Consider the following 24,375-nt stretch of genomic DNA (forward strand, 5'->3'; position numbering starts at 1 on the left):
GTCTTAATTGTTTGTACGTGCTGGAAGTAAGTCTCAGAGGTTTTTGGTCCATATCAACATGATGGCATCAAACAGGTGATCTATTGGATTGAGCTCATTTGAGTAGAGCGGTCATGTGATGTTCAAGAAACCAGTTTGAGATGATTTGAGCTGTGCAACATCCTGATTCATTGGGCGTAGCTTCTGTTCTTAGCTGACAGGAGTGGCACTCGGTGTGGTGTTCCACTGCTGTAGCACATATGCTTCAAGGTTCAACATGTTGTGCATTCAGAGAATCTGTTCTGCATAGTGCATACTTGGTTTTTTGAGTTACTGTTACCCTATCTGGCTATTCTCCAACAACGTCTGGCATCAACAAGGCATTTTCACCTAGAAATTTGCAGCTTATTGAGTATTTTCTTTTTCTGACTACATTCTCTAAATCCCAGTAGATCAGCAGATTCTGAAACTCTCATACCAGTATGTCTGACACTACCAACTATCCCATGGCTAAAGTCACTTAAATGACCTTTCTTCTCTATTCCTATGGTCTGTATGGTAAATAACGCGCGCGCGCGCGTGTGTGTGTGTGTGTGTGTGTGTGTGTGTGTGTGTGTGTGTGTATTTCTGATGAGTTGCTTGCTTGTTTGTTTTTTTTAGATATAAGTGACCTTGATCCTTGATGTTTTTATGTGAAGCTGTTTGAACTTCTATATGTGATATTGGGCTATAAATAAATTTGAACTTAATGAACCGTGAACAGGCGTACCTAACAAAGTGGCCAGTGAGTGTATTATCTTTGTTTGCCAACACCATTAATACCACTGAAGTTGATCTGTAGCACAACTGTGGTTGTTTATTCTTACCTCGTGTCTTTCTTCTTCTGTGGTTGTCAGATGATGCCTACATTCGTCCTGTGACTTTCTGGGTAGTGGGAGATTTTGACAAACCCTCAGGACGCCAGCTCCTTTATGACGCCATCAAACACATGGTATGAAATGAGCTGTGTTTAAAATAATTGTTATACAATTTTTGATGTCAAGTAAACTGTATAAAACAAATTCTGATACCTTCCAAAAGTTGCTTTTTCACAAAGGATATGTGACCTAACCACCACATAAAGCTACTACTTGATGTTTTTATTCTGCAGCCTGTGGCTGCTGCAGACTTTTATACACAGCTAGGCTAATGTGCAGCTCGCTATAGCATCATTGCGTGCAGACACAAGAGTGATGACTTTATTGTTGTAGAACTTGAAGGAGAGAAAAGCAAAAAGGCAGAATGCCAAAAAGTAATTGTGTTCCTTCGCACAAAGAAAAACACGGATGCAAAGCAATGAAACGTGGTCTGTGACATTAACCAAATAAATGCACATGCTTGTTAAAAAGAGGTGAACCAGTTTTAAAACTGAGACTGTCCACTCTGTGTATCATAGTTTCCTTTACAGTGATACTCATGTGGAGTTTAGCTTATAGACGGTCAGAACATTAAAGCCTGCAGAAGCTTACCATCTCTCCCCTCTTGTACAACAGAAAACCAGCAACAACGTCCGACTGGGGATGATCAACAACCCGTCAGCTGACGTGTCTGCTGAGACGACCCGCGTCACCAGAGCAATCTGGTCCGCCATGCAGACACAAACTGCCAATAATGCCAAGAACTTCATCACAAAGATGGCTAAAGAAGAGACCGCTGCGGCCCTGCAGAAGGGTGTCGACGTCGGCGAGTTCGCTGTCGGGGTGAGAGGGTTACACACAGAATCTAAACAGGATCATGGCTTAGTGGCTTAGTGCAAAGGCACTAAGCCATCCTAGTTTTTTTACTCCTAATTTGTCCTTTTGTCAGCTGCCTACAAAAATATCTATGTTTTTTTCTTCAGGGTATGGATTTGTCACTGTTTAAAAGTGCGTATGAGGCTTCCAAGTTCAACTTCCTGCTTTCCCACGCTGCTTACTGTCGAGATGTGCTCAAACTGAAGAAAGGACAAAGAGCAGTTATCAGCAACGGAAGAGTGAGTCAGAAATTTTAAACCTGTCCTAGATGTTGTATAGGTTCAAATATAGCTTATATTGATTTCAAAAATGTCCATCTACCCACATTTGCTGTAGTTATTCAGTCAGTATTTTTGTTTTCTTCTTGACAGATCATAGGTCCGCTGGAGGAGGCGGAGGTGTTTAACCAGGACGACTTCCTGCTTTTGGAGAGCATCATCTTAAAGACTTCTGGAGAGCGCATCAAAAGCAAAGTTCAGAATTTTGGAATCGAGGAGGACAGGTATTTTCAGGCTCCTCTAAGAAGAAGTTTACAGATGAACTTTTCTTGTTGCGCTAACACTTCATTTTTCTCAGGGCCAGCGACCTTGTGATGAAGGTGGACGCTTTGCTCTCGTCTCAGCCTAAAGGAGAAGCCCGTGTGGAGTATGGCTTTGCAGATGACCGCTACAGGTACAGCTGTGTATAAATCAGATGAGCAAGATTTCTTTATTGAGTTGAGAGGTTTAAAAAGTGAGTACTTCACAAGGGTGATTTGATGGTTTATTTCAGAAGGGAGACCTTGAAGAGGTCGGTTAAAGTTTTTTTGTTTGCTTTTCTTTCTGGAGAAAGCAGGAGGATCTTAAATAGGTTTTGTTTGCTTGATTTTCTCGTTGATTTGCTGTTTGCTGGCAGTGCTGTGAAGATTCGTCCCAAAGAGGGAGATGTATATTTTGATGTTGTTGCCGTGGTAGATCCAGTAACCAGAGAAGCTCAGAAACTTGCTCCTCTTCTTCTGGTAGGTTATCTGTGATAACTCCTTTGAATTTGTGATCCATCATGCTTGTATGTCCAGTTGATTTATTTCCAACGTGTTCTGCTTTTGTTCTGTGTAACACCTTTCTCTCCGCGCCTCCTGCAGGTTATAAAGCAGCTGGTAAACGTCAACCTGCGTGTCTTCATGAACTGCCAGTCAAAGCTGTCAGAAATGCCCCTGAAGAGGTGAGAAAACAAGCAGTTTCTGTACTCCATGCTGAAATTGTACATCCTGGTAACACCTTCATGGTCTTTCTATTTCCTCTCCCACATCACTTTTCATTTATCCTTTAGTTAAAGTACAGAATCATCAAATATCATATTATTATGCAGGTTTATAATAATATGGACATCTGCTAACAAGTTGTTACCGTTCCTGAATCTTTTGATGTTGCTTCATGTGCATATGGCACTTACTATAAGTCAGGATTGTTCTGTTAAAGCAGGCAGGACGTGGTATAAAGACTCCTCCACCATATAAAAGTTCACCTGCTTTCTGCTTGTGTGGTTGTCTTCCAGTTTTTATCGTTACGTCCTAGAGCCAGAGGTGGCGTTTCAGGCTGATGGTAGTTTCTCTCCTGGGCCTATAGCAAAGTTCCTGGACATGCCCCAGTCTCCACTCTTCACTCTAAACCTCAACACTCCCGAGAGCTGGATGGTTGAGTCTGTGCACACTCGATATGATCTGGACAACATTTACCTGCAGGAGGTACAGCAGTACATCTGTTTTTAGGCAGGGTTGCTTGTTTGTTTGTTTTTAATTATTTAATTTTGCTGTTTCAGTAACTCACCTGGCTGGACAACATATAGATAATATAAGTAGCTTATATATTGAACATTTTGGAGTCCAGTCCTCATTGAGACCTTCAGCTAATTTGGGAACCATTATTAATGTGTGTCTGTGGAGCCCCTGGGCGCTGATATCGGGCTGCATGAAGTAAACTTTCCTTGGCTGTGCTTCCGTGTTTGCAGGTGGAGAATATTGTAGCGGCAGAGTATGAGCTGGAGCACCTTTTGTTGGAGGGCCATTGTTTTGACGTCAGTTCGGGTCAGCCTCCACGTGGCCTTCAGTTCACCCTGGGAACCGAGTCTGAGCCCGTCATCGTGGACACTATCGTCATGGCAAACCTGGTAATCGCTTCAAAGCACGGCCCTCTCTATAACACAGCTTTGATTTGTTATACTTTAATGCTTTTCTACTTGATAAATAACATATTTTTTACTTTCCTAGACATTAATATTCTCTCAGCCTGAAATTGTAAATCTCCTTTGTTCTGCTCTGCAGGGTTACTTTCAGCTCAAAGCCAACCCAGGCGCCTGGATCCTGAAGCTAAGGAAAGGGCGCTCTGATGAAATCTACAAGATTTACAGGTAATAATGTGCAGAATTGGCTATATTCTGTCACATATAAATGAAATGTCAGCCACTCCTCTTTGCTCCTGGTTTTATAAATTAATCTGAAAATCTCTCTTCTAATGTTTTCATTATCATTTCTTTCTTCTGTTGCAGCCATGACGGCACAGACTCTCCAGCGGACTCGGACGACATTGTAGTCGTGCTGAACAATTTCAAGAGCAGAATCATTAAAGTCAAGGTCGGTTCACTTGCAATGCAGTGACGTCTTTCTGGCACAAAAGCACAGAAGCAATGGCAGGAATCTGCCCTTCAGCACTGTTAGCTGGATAAATCCAGGATGGAAAGTTGGTGAGCAGAATATCCAGACTGCTCAATTTCTCAGGTTTCTCATAAATTTTAACGAGAAGCAGAAACTGCAGTCTGAACTGAGCCGTTTTGAGCTGAATAAATATGTAATTTGTGCAAAGATGACTAAAGTAAAATCAGACTTTGAAGCGGTATTTGCATATGACAGATGTGCCCACGTGCCAGTGCATTTTTCAACTACAGACAAAAGCACATACACATTAAGCTTCTCTCACCGCTTTGTTTTTCACATTAAAAAGCCCATATTATAAGTTTTGGGCTTTAGTGGGATTTATAGTGTTTTGTTCGTGTTCGTCTTCTCAAAAATTCTGAGAAGTTGCAAAAGTATGCTTCAAAATTGTCTTCCACCATTCATCTACATCACTGTGTAACACATTTCCATAATGCCCACCAAACAGCTTGTTTGGCCCTTCCTCAAAGAAGGAGCAGCTGCCTCACAGTCGACCTTTATTCCCTCACTGTGCTTACTCTAAAGGTTAGCCACAAGCAACGCATGCCAGTTTTTGTAATATTGGCTGCCAGAGTGAACAATGTCTTCACTCCAGGTCTTGCTTATGCCCCTTGACCCCTGTGTGGTAAATACAGTCTCATCTCCTATGCAAAAATATAGGTAAAATCCAACAACACTGTCAGCTTTTACTCTCAGGTTGTTGACCTGCTGTTGTGTCTATGAGTGGAGGTTTTTGCAGGAGAGAGGTTTTCAACAATAGGTGTGGTTGATGCTTTGTGTAGGTTGAATGCTAATTGGTTGACAAGTGTGCTGGGAGGGGAAGGGAGCGACAGGCACTTCATATTGTAATCTAAAGACTCAACAATATTAGACGACTCCCTATGAGCAAGCGCTTGGTGACAGTGGGAAGGAAAAAAAACCCTTTAACAGGAAGTAACTTCTGGCAGAAGCAGGCGCTAAACCTGCCGTGACCGAGAGGGAAGATGCAGCATGAAAAGTACAGACAGTGACTATCCTGGAAACTTCATTGTTTATCACTTCAGCTCTTTGTTGTTAGCTCTTCTCTGTGGCTAATTGGTGAACCAACAACTAGGGCTGCTCAATTAATCGAATTTTAATCACGATTACGATCTGGGCTTTCAACGATCATTAAAAATGACTCAGCCGATTATTAGCCCCTCCCTCATTTATCCGCGACACCTTAAAGGCCGGTCCGTGAAAATATTGTCGGGCATAAACCGTCCGTGGCACAAAAAAGGGTGGAGACCGCTGATTAAGAGGACCCGAGAGAAGCTCGGAAAGCTAAGCAGAAGTTATTTGGAGAGTGACTGCCGTTGGTTGAAAAGAGTTTAAAAAAAAAAAACTTCAGTGGTGTTGCACACTATTTTATATTATTTTTTTAAAGTCATTGTTAACCCTTTAAAGCCGGTCAGAGCAGCACACTCCGTTTTGCGTAACTATTTTTAAATCCCTGTAGAACCTGAACCGTGTAAGCTAGCGCAATAATTTGTTTTGCATATGAAACCGGAGGAGTTGTACTTACATCTGATGCCATCAGCTTGTCCTCGGTCACGGTTTCGTTCCACATATAGCTTTGCAAAAATTGCATAAAAAGCGCTTGCATGAACAAAAACATAATATTCCAGAAACACGCTTCGCCGATCCTATCAGCTGTTCGTAACACTTCCCACAGTGAAATGATGCACATGCTGTTTTCTTTGCAAATTTGCATCATAGGATTGTTTTTTGTTTTTCCTGCAGTATATAAAAATTGCTGTATCTCCAAAATAAAACTATGAAGACACTCAAAATAAATTTCCTGTGGTGGGAAACTATTTTTTGCAACTTTATTGTATTTAAAGTTTTGAGGGATAAACCTCTTAAACTTCTCCAAGTAGAAATATATGTAAACAAAACAAAAGCGATTTTCAATTTTTTTTGTAGTTTATTGCACTTTTTTGAATTTTATGTAATTACTATGGACTTAATGCATACATATTATTAAAATATGGGCTATAACAGTTGTATTGATGTATAGCAACTTGAAATGCTCCCACAAATGGCACTACAGCATGTAAAAAAAAATAAATAAAAATAATATAAGCTCTGGTGGACTTGGTTCTATAGTAGGTCTTAAAGGGTTAAATAAATATCGTCAAATAATCGTGATCTCAATTTCAGTGAAAATAATCGTGATTATCATTTTTGCCATAATCGAGCAGCCCTACCAACAACAGCACAAACAAGAGACTATACTTGTCTGTTGTCTACAATTCTATTTCCAAAATTTAAGATAAAAAGATGAAAAGCTTTTGTGACTAAACTACTGTGAAAGTCTTTCATAAATATGACATCTGGCCCAGTATCCACCCCATGTCTGTAGCTCTGCTCCCAGAATCTGAGGGTCCTGAGACTCTGTGGATTACTCGTGTTTTTGAAGGCAACATCGCCGCAGCATTAGCTTAGCATTAGCTTTGATAATGTGCCCAAAGAGCAAAGCTGTGTAAGAAAGCAATCACCTGAAGCACTTTGACTTAATATATCGAGAATTGCACTCTTGAACTCATGGCAACATGTGAACATGCGATCTCGTGTGATCTTAAAGCCAATACAAAATTTAAGTCAGAGTAAAAACTCAACCACTAATGTTTTGTGTAAGTTTCAGTCCTGAATCAAAACCACGTCATATGATATTTGATTCATATTTTAAACAGAATAATTGATTTTCTTCTTTTCTCCTCCCACAGTATGTTGTGACTGACTGAGTTATGATTGTGTGTTGATCAGGTCCAAAAGAAGCCAGACAAGTTCAGCGAGGAGCTGCTGAGTGATGGGACGGAGGAGAACGACACTGGTTTCTGGAATTCTCTGACCAGGTGCAGCTCAAAACAGTGATCTCATTTTTCATTTTCAGATGTTCAAAACTGTCAAATAATCGCTTTTCATTTTGTCTTTCAGAGGTTTCACGGGTGGAGGCAAGACTGAAGAGCCTAAGCAGGACAAGGAAGATACGATCAACATCTTCTCTGTGGCCTCGGGGCATCTGTACGAGAGGTTCCTCAGGTGGGTGTCAGAGATGTGACCAGGCAAAGAAAGGGGATTGTTGTGTCAGCCAAAAATCCTTGAAAGCGAACATCCCTGCTTCTTCCTTATACTTTTGATTTTAGAGTCTTTTTCTTCCCAGTTCTGTTGCCACCAGTCTTTTTACTGTCCTCCTTCTCTCTCAGAATCATGATGCTGTCAGTTCTAAAGCACACCAAAACTCCCGTCAAGTTCTGGTTCCTCAAGAACTACTTGTCTCCCACTTTTAAGGTAGGATTTTACTTTATTTTATTCAATTTTTTGCCTCTGGTGTTACTTTAAAACTCAGCTGGCATCTCGTCACTGATGTGGAAATCTTCTCCAATGGCTGCAGCTTTTTCTCTGTCCAACATCGATGTGAAGCTCAAGCAGAAACGTGCAGCAGGGATCGGATTACTCCCTGATTTTTCTTTTAAATATTCTTTCGTTTTTATGTCTAAAAATAATTTGTGTGGGAGATACTGTTGGCTTCTGAAGGTGCTGCAGTTTAGTGGATAGGATGCTGAATGTATTGCATGTTTTAACACGAGCGTAACAACCTTTGCTTGCAGGAAAACAGAGAAATGTGGGATGTACTTAGTATTTCACTAGAAAACAAGTTATTTGTTTAAAGCACAGTACACCCACGGTACAGTACTCTGACAGAATAGGCCCAAAGGAGCATTTCTCTTATGTTCTCACCATAAAAGCAGACTAAACCTTCCTAACGCTGCCGAGTGCAGCTAGTGTGAAGAAATGTAACAACCACCTCACTGACGCTGTTTTCATACATGACCTCTGGACTATTTCAGGAAAATTGGGTCAGGAGGTTGTCCGAAGTTACTCACATGTGACACACAGCAGTGAACGTTTGAGAAGCACTAACTGGACATTTTTTGTGCCCACAAGGCGTCACACCTGAAACCCATTTGTTCGCGGTGAAACCACCGGAGTGTTATTGAATATCACTCTGAAGCTGATGGCTGATCCCTTGTGGAAGTTCCAGGCTCTGGTTGTCGGGTCATGTGTCAGTCAGCGGTATCCTGCTCTCTCATTGGTTGTTGCTTCAATTGCTCGCCGGGAAGCTTAGAAAGTTTGTCAGGTCCCGGGCATTGGGCATCGCCAGCGGTTATTTCACCCGTAGACGGTGTTGAATTCTCCCAATTCTTTGAATCTTTGGGCTGAAGGAGGGACAATACTCGGTGTATAAATGCTCAATCAACAATCATTTATTTCCATACACTTCAACAGTAAGAGCATTACAACGTCCGGACGGGAGAGATGCTACCAGAGGGTCAGGCACATGTCTCAAAATGGTGACGGGTTGCTCAGCTTTTTATAGTCTCTAGTGGCCCCCAGCTAGTCGTAAAAGCCAAAACATCACATTTTTTCTCTGTTACAGCGCCTAAGTTATGACCTCGGCAGTTGTTTCTCTGCTTTCTGTAAGGTGGGGGTGTGGAATGTGGTCTATCTATCTCCCCTGTCTTTAGACACAGAGTCTCCTGCTTACAACCTTCTCTTCATGATTCAACAATTAAGCATGTCAAGAAAACAGTGTAACACATTCCCAGCAGATCAAGGATACAGAGTGATGCACATTTATCTAATGAACTAATATGTGAATATGTTCTGTTAACTCAAAAGTATAATGAGAACTAAACTACATACAGCTCACACACTCTATATTAAAGGGTATAATGTGATCTACAGCAGTATTCTAATTCAACTACTTTGATTACATATATAAGGTAACATATAATAACAGAATAATCTAATAATTCCCCCTTTTGATCTCTGAAAGAGATCACTTACAACATGCACTCCAGGGTCGCAAGGTCCAGGTTTTCTTGATCCTGAGGCCCTCTGTCCCCCTTTAACGGGTGGACCATATGTGGGATGACCTCTGTGTTCACGCAGTTCAGATGCAAGCAAAGTTAGATTTACAACCATAACAGCAGTTACAGATGACTCTCCCATCACTCCCCAATTCTCCCACAGCTTTATTTTGGTGCTCCAGTTTTCCACTCCCATTTTAATGTCCCCTTATACCTTTCAAATGTACTTAGACTAGAACCTCTGTCTAAGGAGCTTTTAACCTTTATTTTTATTGCTGCAGCTACCAGTGTCTTCCAGTTGGGTGATTCTCAGCTTCTTTCTTCGACCTCCGGGGTTAGACCACCCTTTAGTCATTGCACAGTTCTGGGGATTATTCTGCCCCGATTTCAAACAAAGATCTGTGTATTTTGGGGTCACCGGCGTGTCCCCCTTTTTGCCAAAAGCCTCTTGAACCTCGTTGGTCTGGTGTTCCTGGTTTTCGCCAACCCCTTCATGGTTATTGCTGTGTTTGTGGGATCCATCTTCTCCAGGAGCCCAAACGTCATGACACTTAACCCCAGTTGCTGTCTCGGCAGTCCCTACATCTGTCCCTGCTGTGAAGGGTCCTCACATCTCCGGGTCCCCGTCTGGTGTCTGTTCCTTTCTCTGCAAGAGACAGAAAACCAAAACACCTCTCTCCCTAGCCTTGATAATCTAATATTGTTATCCATTGTTCTTCTAATGATTCAAATTTGGTTTAAAATATTATGTTCAGGACCTATTCTAATCATAATCTATGTGTGTGTAAAAGAAATCAAAAATTAGTGAACCCTTTCTAAGTCTAACACATTATAAGCTTAAGTTTTACCATAGCTAAATTATTAAACACAGAAATAACGTCATAAGATGTTCATAAAACCATTGTTTGATGTTCGGACTCAACTTCCCCCTTTTTGACACACTCCCATGTGTCAATTCATTGGAGCTAGACAATTAAAAGAGAAGGTTGGTGACATCATATCTCAGAAAGTATCAGAAATTCTTCTCTCGAGTACCGTTGCTCCAGCCTTGTCATCCCTGAGGATCTTCGATCCCGAAAATGTCCCTTCTCCTCATGTAATAAAGTCTGTCATCCTTCCATGCCCTGGTAACTGGTCCATCCAGAGGTGTAACATTTTGAAATGTACATACAACAAGCCAAACCACACCTTGGTCACACCAACCCTTTTCTGCCCTGAAGATGTCCAACACCATCTCAGTCTGGACCAGGGTTGTAATAGTTCTGCAATTTTCATCAGTTTTAATCAGTTTTTACCAATTGTTTGCTAGTTTAGTTTAGTTCTTATTTTCTGAAAATCCTTAGTTTCAATTTAGTTTTATTTGTGTTTTGCAAAAATTAAGTGTAACAAAATCCCAGTTCCATCATATCAGTCATGCTCTTCTGGTTATCCTTGGGTGTTGAGACTAATAACTATTAACTCTTGCCGCACCGTGTGGTCCTAATTTTGGTTGAAGTGAATTGATAACCTTTTGAAGGCGATTGTTTCACACCTTTATTTAGATGTCCCAGTCCTGTTGTCTCGGGATACATCACGCTGCCTTATCTGGGGTTAGCTGTTTTCTGGGGATGCGGGTTGAGTGGGTGAGCTCTTCAAGGAGGGGGAGTGTGCTCCCCCTGATGAGGTCTTCTAGGTAAGCTAGGTTAACCTTCTTGTGTGGGCTTTTCAAGTGCACTTTAAGGTTAGTGGGACTTTTAGTTTTATAAATGTCCCTCATGACCCCCTGATGACCCAGTATTTCATTTTTGCACACTGTAGTACACATTTTAGTTTTTGCTTGTAGCTCGCATACTCTACTTGCCACTCCTCTAATTCCTGATGTTTCTTAGAGAGGGCAACAGTACCTTTAAAATTATATCACATGTGTGGGGGTGTGGCCTTGCCAATTGTTTTGCCCACCTTTTCAAAATGGCTGGCGTGCCCACAAGCACATTTCATGGAAAAAGAAAGGTAAGCTTGATATTTACATTTAAAATGTTTTGTTAAACTCAGATTTTTATTTTATTCTTTTTGCAAGTACCCCTCCTCGGTGGCGAGAAACTGTTGGTGTGGTCAAGTGGGTGCTCTAGAAACAAACGCTCAGGACAGAACAGTTATCAGTCATGTACTTCCTACAAATTTTGCATATGTTTTATTCCATATTGATCCTCTGAGTGTAATGGTACATTTTAATTTGAATTTATCCAAACTAAACACAATATTTTCTTTATTTACTTTGCTCTTGTTCTTTTTCAGTACCACATCCTATCAAATGTCCCTGTCGATTATATTCTACATTTAATAACTTACTATTTCAAGTGAGAACCTAAATCACGTGGACCAATGTTTATTATTGCATATCTCTATTCTGAATGTGGCCAGTCATTCATAGGTATTGTCAAATTTTGGCGATTTTCCTCTATAAAATTTAATTGACTTTTTACAGTGGCCTGCTATGGTTAATAATAACATATTCCAGTCATGAGTGGTATCAAAAGTCTTCTCCACTGTAGCATTTGGCATTCCCAATAATATAACATGATACCTTACTCAAAACACAGCTAATATAGCACAGTTTTCTTAATGCAAACATCGGTAACTCAAAATCAGCAACCACAGTGTTAAGTCTGCAGTTCATACTTATGTGAAGCTAGAGTCTCCTCCTCCAGTCTCTCTTATCCTCCTGCTCCTGAAAAAACAAAACAAAACAAAGCGAAGCATCCACCCTTCTCTTGTCGGCTGGGTGAATTGTTTATTGGCATTTACTAATCCTAAAGTGGGTGCAGTCATTGTCTCAGTATCAAGTCAGTCAAAGCTTTTAGTCGTCAGTCCATCACAGTCCATTCACATGCATACCTCCATACACATTCATACCAGATGTTGCTGATAATGGAGTCTCACGCGCAACCTATTCGAGCATCCATCACCAGCAAGATGACGTCATCATTTTAAAGGAAAACAATTCCTTGTTGTTTTTTTGGGCCGGATTGACTCGGTGCAATCCTTTTAGACTCAGAACTTCTCAGTGTTCCCTATAAGTGAATTTCTCCCAAGCCAATTACAATCATGGAGAAGCACACTTTGCAACTGTTTTTGTAAGAATATTTCATAGCGCTTTAAATTTCAATCTTTCAGGCCTGGTTTAAAGAGCTGATTGTTAAATCATAAACTCACAAAATATCAACATATCACCACCGGTGGATCACACCTCTCAGATTTTCTTATCTCAGTGCACTGTAACAAAAACGAAAACAGACATAACCAACAAAATACTACTAAAATAACACAAACTAGGGCCCGTTGCAGACATGTCCAAGCATAAAACTATCCCTCTCTCGCTTACGAGAAAGAACACAAGCCAAAGCTCACTGATAAAATCAAGCTAGCGCTAAACAAAACCAAACAATCAACCAGAAATTCACAGGAACATTTTGCTTCCTGCCGGGACAATATTGTGTGGGAATGAGAACCTCAGGTGCCGTAACACCTTTTGTTCCTCCTTGAATTAAAACTCAATCACAGAAAATGCCGTACTCCGACCTAAAACTTACACTATTAATTCATCAATTTCACTCTGTGCCACTGTTCCTCATCAGGGCTGTGTGAAGCACAGCAAAGAATTCAGTCAAGGCCTTGAGCCATAAACAGACATCACGCACAGACATTGTTTTCATAACCAAACCGTTTTAGAGCTTATTCCTAAAATCTACATAAATGCCTTCTAGGTGACATATAACACATTCTAAGTAATCAATGGCTCCTCATAAAAATTATGCATTGGGATGTTTGTGTGCAGCATTTTGCATATCAGCATAAGCAAAGCATTCTTCATTGCATCAGCGTGTGTGTGTGTGTGTGTGTGTATGTGGATCACTTCTCAGTGAATCAGCATTCCAATGTGTGTGTGTGTGTGTGTGTGTGTGTGTCATTTCTCACTCACTCAACGAGTGCACGTGTTCATGTGTGTATTTCACTTCATTCTGAATCTGTGTGTTTGTTTGGAGACGTGTGTGTGTGTGTGTGTGTGTGTGTGTGTGTTTGTTTCTCTTCATTCTGAGTCAGTGCATGTAGATGTGTGTGTTTGTGTGTGTGTTTGTGTTCATTACTTTCCTGTTCTGGTGTTCTGGGTAAACCACGGCCTGAAGCATGCCCTGGGGTCCTGCCCCCCTCCTTTTCAGTTTGTTTGCGACCATTGCTGCTGCTGCTGCTGCTCAAAATTCAGTCCGTCCTGGTTCTGACCCCAATTGGGGCAGTCCTTTCTCCAGTGTCGATGTTCACCGCAGGTGAAACCTGCATCTTCTTCTGTGTTTTTGTCCATTCTGAGGTGCCTTCTGTCCTCAGTTACTCCTCTTGTCTCGGTCACGCCCTTTTTCGCCACCCGATCATCCGTGTTGGTCCATCACTGTCCTGCACAGTGTGAATGCAAAGTTATCAAGGTCAGCATTCTTTCGCTCGGCCTTACTTTTCATTCGGGCTTGGCGGGCGTCTCGTCACAGCTCTGTCAGCTGACGCAGTCTGGGAATTTTCCCCCGTGTAGTGAAACGGGCCTTAGGTTTAGTGCTCTCCGTCTCGGCTGCATGAGATCACATTCCTGCAGGTCTGTTGACATTCTCAGGTCGTTGTTGTGGGTCCAGCTGTTGCAGCATTTGGTCAGTGTCACGTATGGGGGAGAGCAGGAGTCCAGTCAGCCTCGGCTTTCAGGGCCGGCAAAGCAGCCTGTAATTAAATATGTATAGAAAAAACAAAAAACAAAACAAAAACAAACAAAAAACAAAAACAAACGAACAGGAAAATGATGTTGTGTTGGCTGTGTTATTCAGAGGGGAGACAATGGGGCCAGGCCCTGTGTCAGCCTTCTCTCCCCCTTTTTTTTTTTTTTTTTTTTTTGTCTCCCGATATAATCAACTCCTAACCCACCAAGTTGACAGGACAACACAAGTACATGTTAAAATTCTTAAGATCATGTTTAAAAGCCCAAAAAAGGAATTTTCTTTCATTCAGTAATCACTTTTATTAATCAATCAACAGAAAACATGTCACAATTTGAATCTTTTAACCACTAAATTTGTTGCGTCTTGCCTGGTTGGTTAGACCAGTGTTCCTTTTTTTTTTTTTTTTTAGTTAAATTGTTGTCCTGCAACCCAGAGGGTTTCTTTGTCAGTAATGTATAGACTTCATCATTTAAGTATGTTAATTTTTCTTTAACCTTGCTGGAAAATCTTCACGTGTTCATGAGTGTAAGCTGTTTCTTCATTGCGTGTATGTGCATTTGTATAAAAGCAGGTTAATTTTATCTTTTCTCAAACTAGGCGTTACCTTAAAAGGAGCCTTTCTCTCAGATTTCTCTGCTTGTGTGTTTTTGTTTCACCTTTTTGTTGTGATGCTCCGGACGCCTTCCCAACCTCCACAAGTCCGTTGGCCCCAATTTTATGTGTTAAAACTTCTCTTAATTTCTCCTCTAATTCTCTCCTCGCTGCTGTCTTTTTCACAGCTGCTGATTCGTGCTGGGTGTGGTTCCCATTACCTATAATTTTGCTTCGACCGCTGTGCTTGTGGGGGCAGTTGGTCCAGGTCCGCAGCTTCCTGTATTAACACACTAAGAGATTTATTTTAATTTCATTTTCATCACTTTTAAACCGATAAGCAGGCAACCCGCCTACCTTGACAGCGTAAACTGTACGCCAGTCTCCCAACACATTCCTCTCTCTACTCCTCCATAATTCTCCACTGCACACCTCTTACTATCTCTCCTTTTTATTTTTATTACACCACAGAGTAATACACCCAATTATGCCCGTCTATCTCTATGTGGCTCCAAATTCCCTCTTTATTTTAATTTCACACTCGTCAGGGGACAGGCACACAACAATTTCAACCACTGAAACGAGGAATTTAACCTTTTTATATTTCTTTACTAATCTAGACTCAACGTTTGTTCGCAAAATGTGTCTTGTTCTAGTCCGGAATAAATGTGAACCCGTGATTACACGGCCGTTCCAGTGTTATTTCCGTAGCTATGCGGGGGCCCTCACCTCCCCAAGTCACCACCTCGGCACCCGGACGACGCCGGTCCTGGCCACGCGTCCACGGACAGGAGGGTCGCCACTCCTAGGGCAAAGTTCCACAGGTACACTAGGCATCAACCTTTGATCCTAAAATGTGTATTTGCTCTAATGTCCTCCTAATCAAACACATCAACCGTCACTGTCACTGTGTTCACGCTTCACACTTCACACAAAAAACACACTCAGAGCGCGCCTCACTCTCACTCAGTGCGCGCTTTACCCACAAAACAGCACCCAGAGCGCGCCTCGCAGCTTCACACACACACTTTTCCTCAGCGGGAATTTTACACAGAAACCTCTGAGCTCAACTATTAGATCTTCTTAAAGCACACTGCACCATAGACCAAAATACCCCTTTCTCTGCGCTTATGACCGCCACCACGGGGCAAAGTCGCATCATAAAAGTGATGCTTGCATCCCCGAAGTTATACCTGACATCATAAACCAGGTGTTGCTATGTACTTAATTTTTACTTTGTATTATGACCGCAGCCCTTAAAACTCGACTGACGCCACAAACCACCGTCAAAACCTCTATCCAATGTACTAAAACTAGCACCAACCACTACTGCACTTCACGGCCGCACCACCGGAACACGCCGTATCATAAACCAAACCTACGGACGTGTTTCGCTCTCGCGTTGCCAGCGTCCAACTGCACCGTGAAGCAAGCATCTGCTTTTCCTTAAATCAACTTCAATTTCATAGCTGGCAAAAGCCAGGACGTCACTGACACCATAAACAAAATAAACAAACCTCGACTTCAATGTACTGGACTAATGGCCGCGTCTTCAGAATAAATTCTAATGTATTATTGCTACAGAAGCCAGTATTAGACAAAATTAAATGTGGAAGGTAAAGTGGCTGCAACTAGTCCAACGTAGTATGTTATTAGTATCTCGGTAGAAGCAGTTTATTTAACACACTGGAATTCAGCCTCAACTTATGTTGTTAGTATCTTGCGCCAAAAACCAGACACCGACAAATTTACTGTGAAAATACATGTAACTCAGTGAACAGATTAATTTGGAAAGCCCAATATGCACATTTGGTATTTATAATACAACAGGCTGTGCTTACCTTTTTATTTTTGGACCGGTCCTCTGTTCACCTCGCCTCACGATCTCACCAAAGGTCAAATCTGCACCTCCTCAGCACACCAAAGATCCGGGTCACACGGCACCAAGTTGTTGAATTCTCCCAATTCTTTGAATCTTTGGGCTGAAGGAGGGACAATACTCGGTGTATAAATGCTCAATCAACAATCATTTATTTCCATACACTTCAACAGTAAGAGCATTACAACGTCCGGACGGGAGAGATGCTACCAGAGGGTCAGGCACATGTCTCAAAATGGTGACGGGTTGCTCAGCTTTTTATAGTCTCTAGTGGCCCCCAGCTAGTCGTAAAAGCCAAAACATCACATTTTTTCTCTGTTACAGCGCCTAAGTTATGACCTCGGCAGTTGTTTCTCTGCTTTCTGTAAGGTGGGGGTGTGGAATGTGGTCTATCTATCTCCCCTGTCTTTAGACACAGAGTCTCCTGCTTACAACCTTCTCTTCATGATTCAACAATTAAGCATGTCAAGAAAACAGTGTAACACATTCCCAGCAGATCAAGGATACAGAGTGATGCACATTTATCTAATGAACTAATATGTGAATATGTTCTGTTAACTCAAAAGTATAATGAGAACTAAACTACATACAGCTCACACACTCTATATTAAAGGGTATAATGTGATCTACAGCAGTATTCTAATTCAACTACTTTGATTACATATATAAGGTAACATATAATAACAGAATAATCTAATAACGGTTTGAAATGTGAATTACACTTCTGTGTCTGATCTATCTAATGTGGCTTTGATGTGACTGCACCAAACATTTATACTAGTCTTCAAAGATTTAAGCCCATTCATAAACACTGAATCGAGCAGCTTGTGCTATTTCTGTAGCACGGCACAACAACAGCCTTCTTTCAATAAAAGAACCAAGCAGACGGCTGCAATAGGAAAAGAGATTATTTTTAAGTCAATATTGAGCCAAAAACAGTAACAGCAAAGTGTAGAAAACATATTGTCATAATAAATGTGAATTCAACAAAAAGTAATTCAGTGAAAATTAAATACATCACAAATATTAAATTGGTAGATCACTGTTACTGTTAGATTTGTATTGTTGATTGTCATTTATGCTTAGAAATATTTAACCATATATGCTTAGAGGTGTATAATCATTTGTAGATTGAAAGAATGTCTCATCCTAGGAGGTCTGTAACAGCTCTGTGTAGCATGAAGGGGGAGTGCGTTCACTCCCTCTACAGAGTGTTCCAGCGTAGATCACACCTCCTAGGAGAGGTCGTATCTTTTCTTATTGATTTATGGTATAGCAAGCACACGTATATCTGTTTAAGTCATATGTTAATGAACCGATGCATATTCATGTAACCTCAATAAAAGAACAGTGGTACGGGAGAACGGACGAGAGCAACTGGGGTCAGGCGAAGGAACGGCGCTTTGTCCGGTCTCTCCCGTGCACGAGAAACATGAAGAACTTTGCCTACTGGTGTCTTGCTTTGCAGTGTAATTATATTGTCCTCAACGTTCCAGCGGATAGGTTCAAGCTACAAACCTATCAGTTACCATAAATAAGATTTAGTTAAAAATAAACATCAATATATATAAACAATTTAAGAATAATAAAATCTGCTAAAACTGAGTGTAATCATACTTATTTCACTTGAAAATTTCTATGAATGAGTTTCGTTCCTCAGTAGATTACTGCACAATTTTATACAAACATGTGGCATTCACTTTACTTTTGATTTCTGCTGTCCTACAAAATCATCTGTCATGCCACATATTTCACTAATTTCTAGAAATCCTACGTAAACAACACAAAACTCAACATTTAGAGCAACTATTCAACCACAGAATGACTGCGTTTCACTTAGCTTACCACTCTTAGTTTCAGTGTTACAGATGTAAGAGTTTTCTGAAGTCCAGAAGAACAGTGAAGTTTGAAATGCTTTAGGCCATTACTGATTGGTCCGTGCAATAATGTCTCTAGCCATCACATAGCCTGCTCTTTGCCAATTGGCTGGGAGCAGTTTGTGTCCTTCTACGACCTCATAGAGCAGCATAGCAAGGCCAGATTTGCTGTCTGTTGAAGTTACCGTCTTGTTTTGTTTGTTTTTTTGGGGGGGGGGTTGGTCTTACATTGTGTTTATTTAATTTTGCATTTTCGATATTTGAGTCCATTTTCATTAAATCTGTCAGGGGTCAGTTGTCGGTCAGCTGTCAGCCTGTTTATGAATTATTTATGGCCCCATATTGTCAAAGGGGAAAATTATGAGGTGTGCACATGCTGACAGCTCTGTTCCTGTGTGTCACCATCTTTCAGGAGTTTATCCCCCACATGGCAAAGGAATACGGCTTCCAGTACGAGCTGGTCCAGTATAAGTGGCCCCGCTGGTTACACCAGCAGACGGAGAAGCAGAGGATCATCTGGGGCTATAAGATCCTCTTCCTGGACGTGCTGTTCCCTCTGGCCGTCGACAAGATCCTGTTCGTGGATGCTGACCAGGTTTGCTCACATGTAGCTGTGCAAACACAGTCACTCATCCTGCATCTGTCCAAATATTTGTTCTTTTACTATTCAGTAAAGGAGGAAACTGTCAGCTTCAGAGAACCTGTTCAATATAATATTCCTCATGACTGCCATGAAGTACTAAAAGGTTTGGAAGTAGTTTTATAGAAAAGTTTGGAAGTGCACACTCAGTTTTGCTCCACATGAGTTCCTAGACTCCTTTTTTTTTTTCCTTTTTTTTTATGTGAGATATGTTCTCTACTTTTTATTTTTACTGTTTTGTGCCAGCTAAGCTGTTCACACCTCCTCCTCTGCTTCAGATCGTGCGCACAGACCTGAAGGAGCTGCGTGACTTCGACCTGGAGGGAGCTCCGTACGGATACACTCCATTCTGCGAGAGCCGCAGGGAGATGGACGGATACCGCTTCTGGAAGTCCGGATACTGGGCGAGCCACCTCGCTGGACGCAAATACCACATCAGGTAGACGCTGATCGCTCAGCTCCAGTGTCGCAATCAAGTTTCAGCAGCATTTAACATCAACTATCTGCAAACATGCTTTCCTGCAACTTTCACGTGTTACCATCGTTTGCAGCGCGCTGTACGTCGTCGATCTGAAGAAGTTCAGGAAAATAGCTGCAGGAGATCGACTCAGAGGACAGTACCAGGGGCTCAGCCAAGACCCCAACAGCCTTTCCAACCTCGACCAGGTCTGACGCTCTCTTCACTCACTGTCTGCATTCGTGTTTTTATGTACACGTGACATCAGAGCCACGTGTTTTATGTAAAACAGCCATATGTTTTTAGATTGATTGAACACTCTTCTCCAGTTTTTCAGTGAAGACTTTAGAGCAGCCTCGCGTTAGCGTGCGTCTGTTCCTTGTCGCCGCTCGTGTTTACTCGTCATGTTCTGCTCTGCTTCTGATTTCACGACAGCGCATCGCTGGTTTTATGATTGCGGCATTGTTCAGCAGCTTTTACATTTCAGGCTCTGATGTCCTTGAGCACAGCGACAGGACAAACTGTAGTCTGTGATTGCAACTTGATTACTACGCAGCTGAAAGAAAACATAAAGACAGCCAACTGTGAAAGTACACAGGGGAAGCAGATGCTGCTTCTAATGCTTGTTTGTACATGATGGTTCAACCTTCCTAACAATAGTTTTCCCTTCTCTGCTTTTAGTTAAGCTCTGCACTTTTTCTCACTAGTTTGTTTGTTTATATGATTTGATTTTTTTCCAGGATCTTCCAAACAACATGATCCACCAGGTGCCCATAAAGTCTCTACCTCAGGAGTGGCTGTGGTGTGAGACCTGGTGTGATGACAGCTCCAAGAAGAGCGCCAAAACAATAGATCTGGTAAAGAATGCTTCTTTTTATTTAACTGTTTTCTGTACAGTTTGTCAGAGTTACAGAGGATTGATGGCAGTTTTCTAAAGATTCACATGTATCCTTACAGCCACTAGAGGGCAGGCAGGCTTAAGAATGAGTTCACATTAAAAATAAGACCACCTTCTTCTTCCACCACAGCAGATCATCTGCTTCCATCTCACCCTGTCCCTAGCATCCTCCTCGGTCACACAAACTCTCTGCCTGTCCTCCTCTACATTCATGAAGCTTTCTCTTTTCCTCCTGCCTGGCAGTTTTATATTTAATATCTTTTGCCCAGAATATTCACTATCCCTCCTCTGCACATGTCCAAACCATCTCAGCCTTGCCATGAAGGTTTTAAATAGTCGTTTTATAGGTGGTCATAAATCAGTTTTGATGCTGCATCCTGTTTTTGTACCAAACCACATTATGTGACCCATGATATGAGCTGTTTTGTCTTTTTTCTCATTTTCCCAATATCAGTGCAACAACCCGATGACCAAAGAGCCCAAGCTGCAGGCTGCGGTGAGGATCGTGGCAGAGTGGACCGACTACGACCAGGAGATCAAACGCCTGCAGGCCAGAATCCAAGACAGAGCGAACCACATGGCGAAGCAGCAGGACACAGGTGCGCCTCGCTCGCAGAAACCGATACGCGCAGCTTTCCGCATTAATCACTCAGACTAACGTCTCTCTCCTCTGTCCTCTGCCAGATGCTCACACGGAGCTGTGAGGCGCTCGCTACGATGAGGCGCTGAACTGGACTCTGTTTAAAGAGTCTGCTTCAGAACGACGCTCCTTTCCTGCCTCGGGGACTGCTGACAGACTGACCGACTGGTTGAAACAATGTCCAGTTTTTTGTTCTTTTATAGGTTTCGGTGACTGTGTGGGTGCAAACTGTGAGGATGTGTTTTGTGAAGCGACTCGTGCATTTTTTTTCTCCCTGTAGTTGAGGTCAGTCTGTTTGCACTGATTGGGATTCTGGTTCTGGCTTTTGTAGAAGCACAAAGGGAGGAGGACTTCAGAGAATGGTATTGCTGGTTCATTTTGGTGTTTATTTGCTGTATGTCAAACATCTGGTGCTGGGAACACTTTGCATTCGCTCATTTGAAGCTGTTTGATTTTTCTCTGGATTGCATAAAGATACAATTTCACGTGAAGGCTGTGATTTTAAAGAAAACAAGGAGAAGCACTGTAAACTCTCACCCACAGGTGTTTGACCTGAAAATGAACATCAAAATCAGTAGGATTGTTGTCACTGTGACTCTCAGGTACAGATGTTGCAGCATAAAGTCAGAAGCTGATCAAAGTTATACTCTAAAGGGAAGAGGAGCCTTAAAAATTTGGCTTAAAGCAAAAGTGATTTCTGTTCTTTGGTAACATTGATGGATTTGTCATCTTCATCTTGTTTCGGCTGTCAGATATTTTTGTTAAATAAACTCCGATTAATGGGTGGTCCAGTGTATTTTTGTTTACATGTGATTACTTGAACAATATTCTGCTTTAACTATTTACGTCCTATGCAGATTCTCCTAATCCTGGTGAGAAAGCTAGTTAGCAGCCAGATAAGTACACTGCTGAAAAAGGAAACATTGGATCACATGATAACAGCAAGTCCGTTAAACTTCAGGGATATCATTCTGTCCTGGTAGGAAGCATGAACCACTGTGAGTCCAGATCACCTGCTCTGGTGCAAATCACAGTGACATCAGAGGCAACAACCAGACTGCCCCTGTAGCCCTCGTGACTGCTTTTTCTCTAGTTTTGGTTTTTGCCTAGTGTCCTTGTCACATCTGGCAGCATGAGGCAGTACCTGCAGCCCATGCTTGCTGTCAAAAGAAGCTTTGCTGTGTCTCCCAGCACAGCCTGTGGAGGAGCTGCAAGGAGGAACGGGAGAGTAGCCAGAGCCCTACAACATGACCTCCAGCAAGGTATTCATGTGCAGGCTGTCTGAATCAGAGTCCACGAGGGTGGTGTGAGGGCCTGACGTCCCTTTGTGGGACCTTTTCACCCCAGCACTGCGCAGCTTGACAGAACACCAGAACTGGCCGGTCTGACGCTGGGACTCCGTTCTCCCATGTGGAGAGCAGATTCACTCTGAGCCTGAAAGAATGTGGAGAAGCTGGGCAAATGTTTCACTGCTTCCAACATCATCCAGCATGACAGGTTTGGCAGTGGGTCAGTGGTGATCTGGGGGATTCATATCCTTCAGTCACACAGACCTCCACAGGCTGCGCTGGCGTTACCAGGATGGCATCATCAGACTGATTATGCAGGCCAATGGCTAGACTGTGTAGGTAGTTCCTGGATGACAAAGTAGTGATGTCACTTCCTTGCACCAATCTGAATCCACATGAGAAACCAGCCTTTCTGAAAAACACCTAGGATTATCAAATTTATCTCTTAGGTGCATTTACTGTGAGACTAAAGTTTCCACTGTGATTATGTCACAGCTAGAAGTGTAATGAAGACAGTATGGATATTAACAGTGTACCTTTTTTGCATATAAGACTGGGAAACGACCCCTCTCACACATGTAGCATGTCGTGATGGTTCTTGTTCTCACATTATGCACAGCTGAGTTTCTTAAAAACAGATCTGATGGCAACATCTGGATCTGCCACAATGCCGTTTAATATTACAGATCTACTTTTTCCAGAGCAGCGATTCATACTGTGATCTCGTTGCACATCACTGCTGGTCTCTTCCTTTCCCCCATTGTTTACTGTCATCTTACCTCTACCAACCATCAGCATCTGCATACTCTCTAAAGCGTAACTCTCTTGGTGCAGGGCGTCCCATTTCTGCCCCCGACACACAAAACGTGTTACTGGAAGGTTTCAGACTTTTATTGTGATCCATTTGAAAAAAGGTTTTACAAAAAGGTAACATTCAATTTTTACACCAATTCTTTAAAAAAAAAAAAAAAAAAAAAAATCACTTAAAATAAGGTTTTGATACAACAAAATTCAGTTAACTAATGGCTTCTATGAACAATGTGAAAATAAGATAATATACATGTAAATGAATGCTACAAAGATGAGGACGAACAAAGGGATTACATCAATTAAAATAAAAAATAAAAACACACAAACAATGGCATTGATTGTTTTGCTTTTTCACTTGAGTGACATCTGGCCAGAATTACCAACAGAGCGGTTATTGCAAAACGAATCCCACAGCGTGTGGCGTGCAACTGGAATGTGATGACACAAAAAGAAGCAGGGGGGGAAAAAAAAAAAAAAAAAAAAAAAAAAAGTAGAACTGCCTTTAATGAGGCCGATTTGATGCATCCGTTTTCTTCACATGGCAACACTGGTGTGTGCAGACTCCTCCTGCAGCCAACAAATAACCCAGAACGCTTTAAAACCTATGATTCCCATCATCGTGTGGCTTCAACATAGACGACACCCAGACCAGCAAAGAGACGTGGAGAACTGAAACATAACAAGAATTAACCCCCCCCCAAAAAGGAAAAAAAAGGATGTGGTGTTTCTTTAAATGTTGACAAGCACAGCGGACGGCGTGCTCATGAAAACAGATGCTGAAAGAAGTTGCTTGCATTTGTTTCCCCCTCCCCTCCCCTCGTCCTTGAGGCAAAAATGCAAACTTCAAACCGGTTAATGGTGGCACTGTCATCTTAACCTGACCAGCCAGCTGCGCCCGTGCTCTGCGTCGAGCAGCGCGCGGCGTGACATCAGCACCGCTGCCCTGACTGGGCTGGAAAATAACCTGATTTGCCGTCTTACTAAAGTCTGTAACGCCAAACGCGAAGCCCCTGCGAGCAGCTGGTTACCTTTAGCACGACGACAGTGAAGGGAGGGGGGTGGTACCAGACTGCTGGATTTTTTTCACTCTCAAGAAAAAAGCGAATCAGCACATTTCCAAAAAACATTTAAAAACTACTTTTAAAAAAACAAAACAAAAAGAACAAATCAAGGCAGCGGTGTGGACGCCGCGCCGCTTCAAACAGGGCGCTCAGATTTGTCACGACTCTCCC

General features: G+C 42.0%; 1 protein-coding gene across 3 annotated transcripts in view; it reads left to right on the top strand.

Annotated features, from left to right (window-relative positions):
• uggt1 (UDP-glucose glycoprotein glucosyltransferase 1) overlaps window positions 1-21,829 on the top strand; it is a 40,880-nt gene extending 19,051 nt beyond the window's left edge. For all 3 annotated transcript variants that reach the window (XM_086275743.1, XM_086275744.1, XM_086275745.1), the window contains 20 exons: window positions 876-970; window positions 1,512-1,718; window positions 1,859-1,990; window positions 2,123-2,253; window positions 2,328-2,423; window positions 2,646-2,748; window positions 2,872-2,951; window positions 3,285-3,474; window positions 3,738-3,896; window positions 4,051-4,136; window positions 4,275-4,359; window positions 7,225-7,313; window positions 7,396-7,500; window positions 7,665-7,749; window positions 18,822-19,004; window positions 19,328-19,488; window positions 19,601-19,715; window positions 20,247-20,363; window positions 20,859-21,003; window positions 21,089-21,829. In XM_086275743.1, the coding sequence (XP_086131869.1) occupies window positions 876-970; window positions 1,512-1,718; window positions 1,859-1,990; window positions 2,123-2,253; window positions 2,328-2,423; window positions 2,646-2,748; window positions 2,872-2,951; window positions 3,285-3,474; window positions 3,738-3,896; window positions 4,051-4,136; window positions 4,275-4,359; window positions 7,225-7,313; window positions 7,396-7,500; window positions 7,665-7,749; window positions 18,822-19,004; window positions 19,328-19,488; window positions 19,601-19,715; window positions 20,247-20,363; window positions 20,859-21,003; window positions 21,089-21,108 (2,384 nt within the window). In that variant the 3' untranslated portion in view covers window positions 21,109-21,829. The remainder of the gene's footprint in view (window positions 1-875; window positions 971-1,511; window positions 1,719-1,858; window positions 1,991-2,122; window positions 2,254-2,327; window positions 2,424-2,645; window positions 2,749-2,871; window positions 2,952-3,284; window positions 3,475-3,737; window positions 3,897-4,050; window positions 4,137-4,274; window positions 4,360-7,224; window positions 7,314-7,395; window positions 7,501-7,664; window positions 7,750-18,821; window positions 19,005-19,327; window positions 19,489-19,600; window positions 19,716-20,246; window positions 20,364-20,858; window positions 21,004-21,088) is intronic.
• The last annotated feature ends 2,546 nt before the right edge of the window (window positions 21,830-24,375 follow it).

Source organism: Aulonocara sp. 'chitande type north' Nkhata Bay, linkage group LG19, assembly GCF_057382095.1.
Source record: "Aulonocara sp. 'chitande type north' Nkhata Bay isolate Kocher_YH1m ecotype deep benthic linkage group LG19, A_spYH_male_GT1.1, whole genome shotgun sequence".
In the NCBI taxonomy this organism is placed as follows: domain Eukaryota; kingdom Metazoa; phylum Chordata; class Actinopteri; order Cichliformes; family Cichlidae; genus Aulonocara; species Aulonocara sp. 'chitande type north' Nkhata Bay.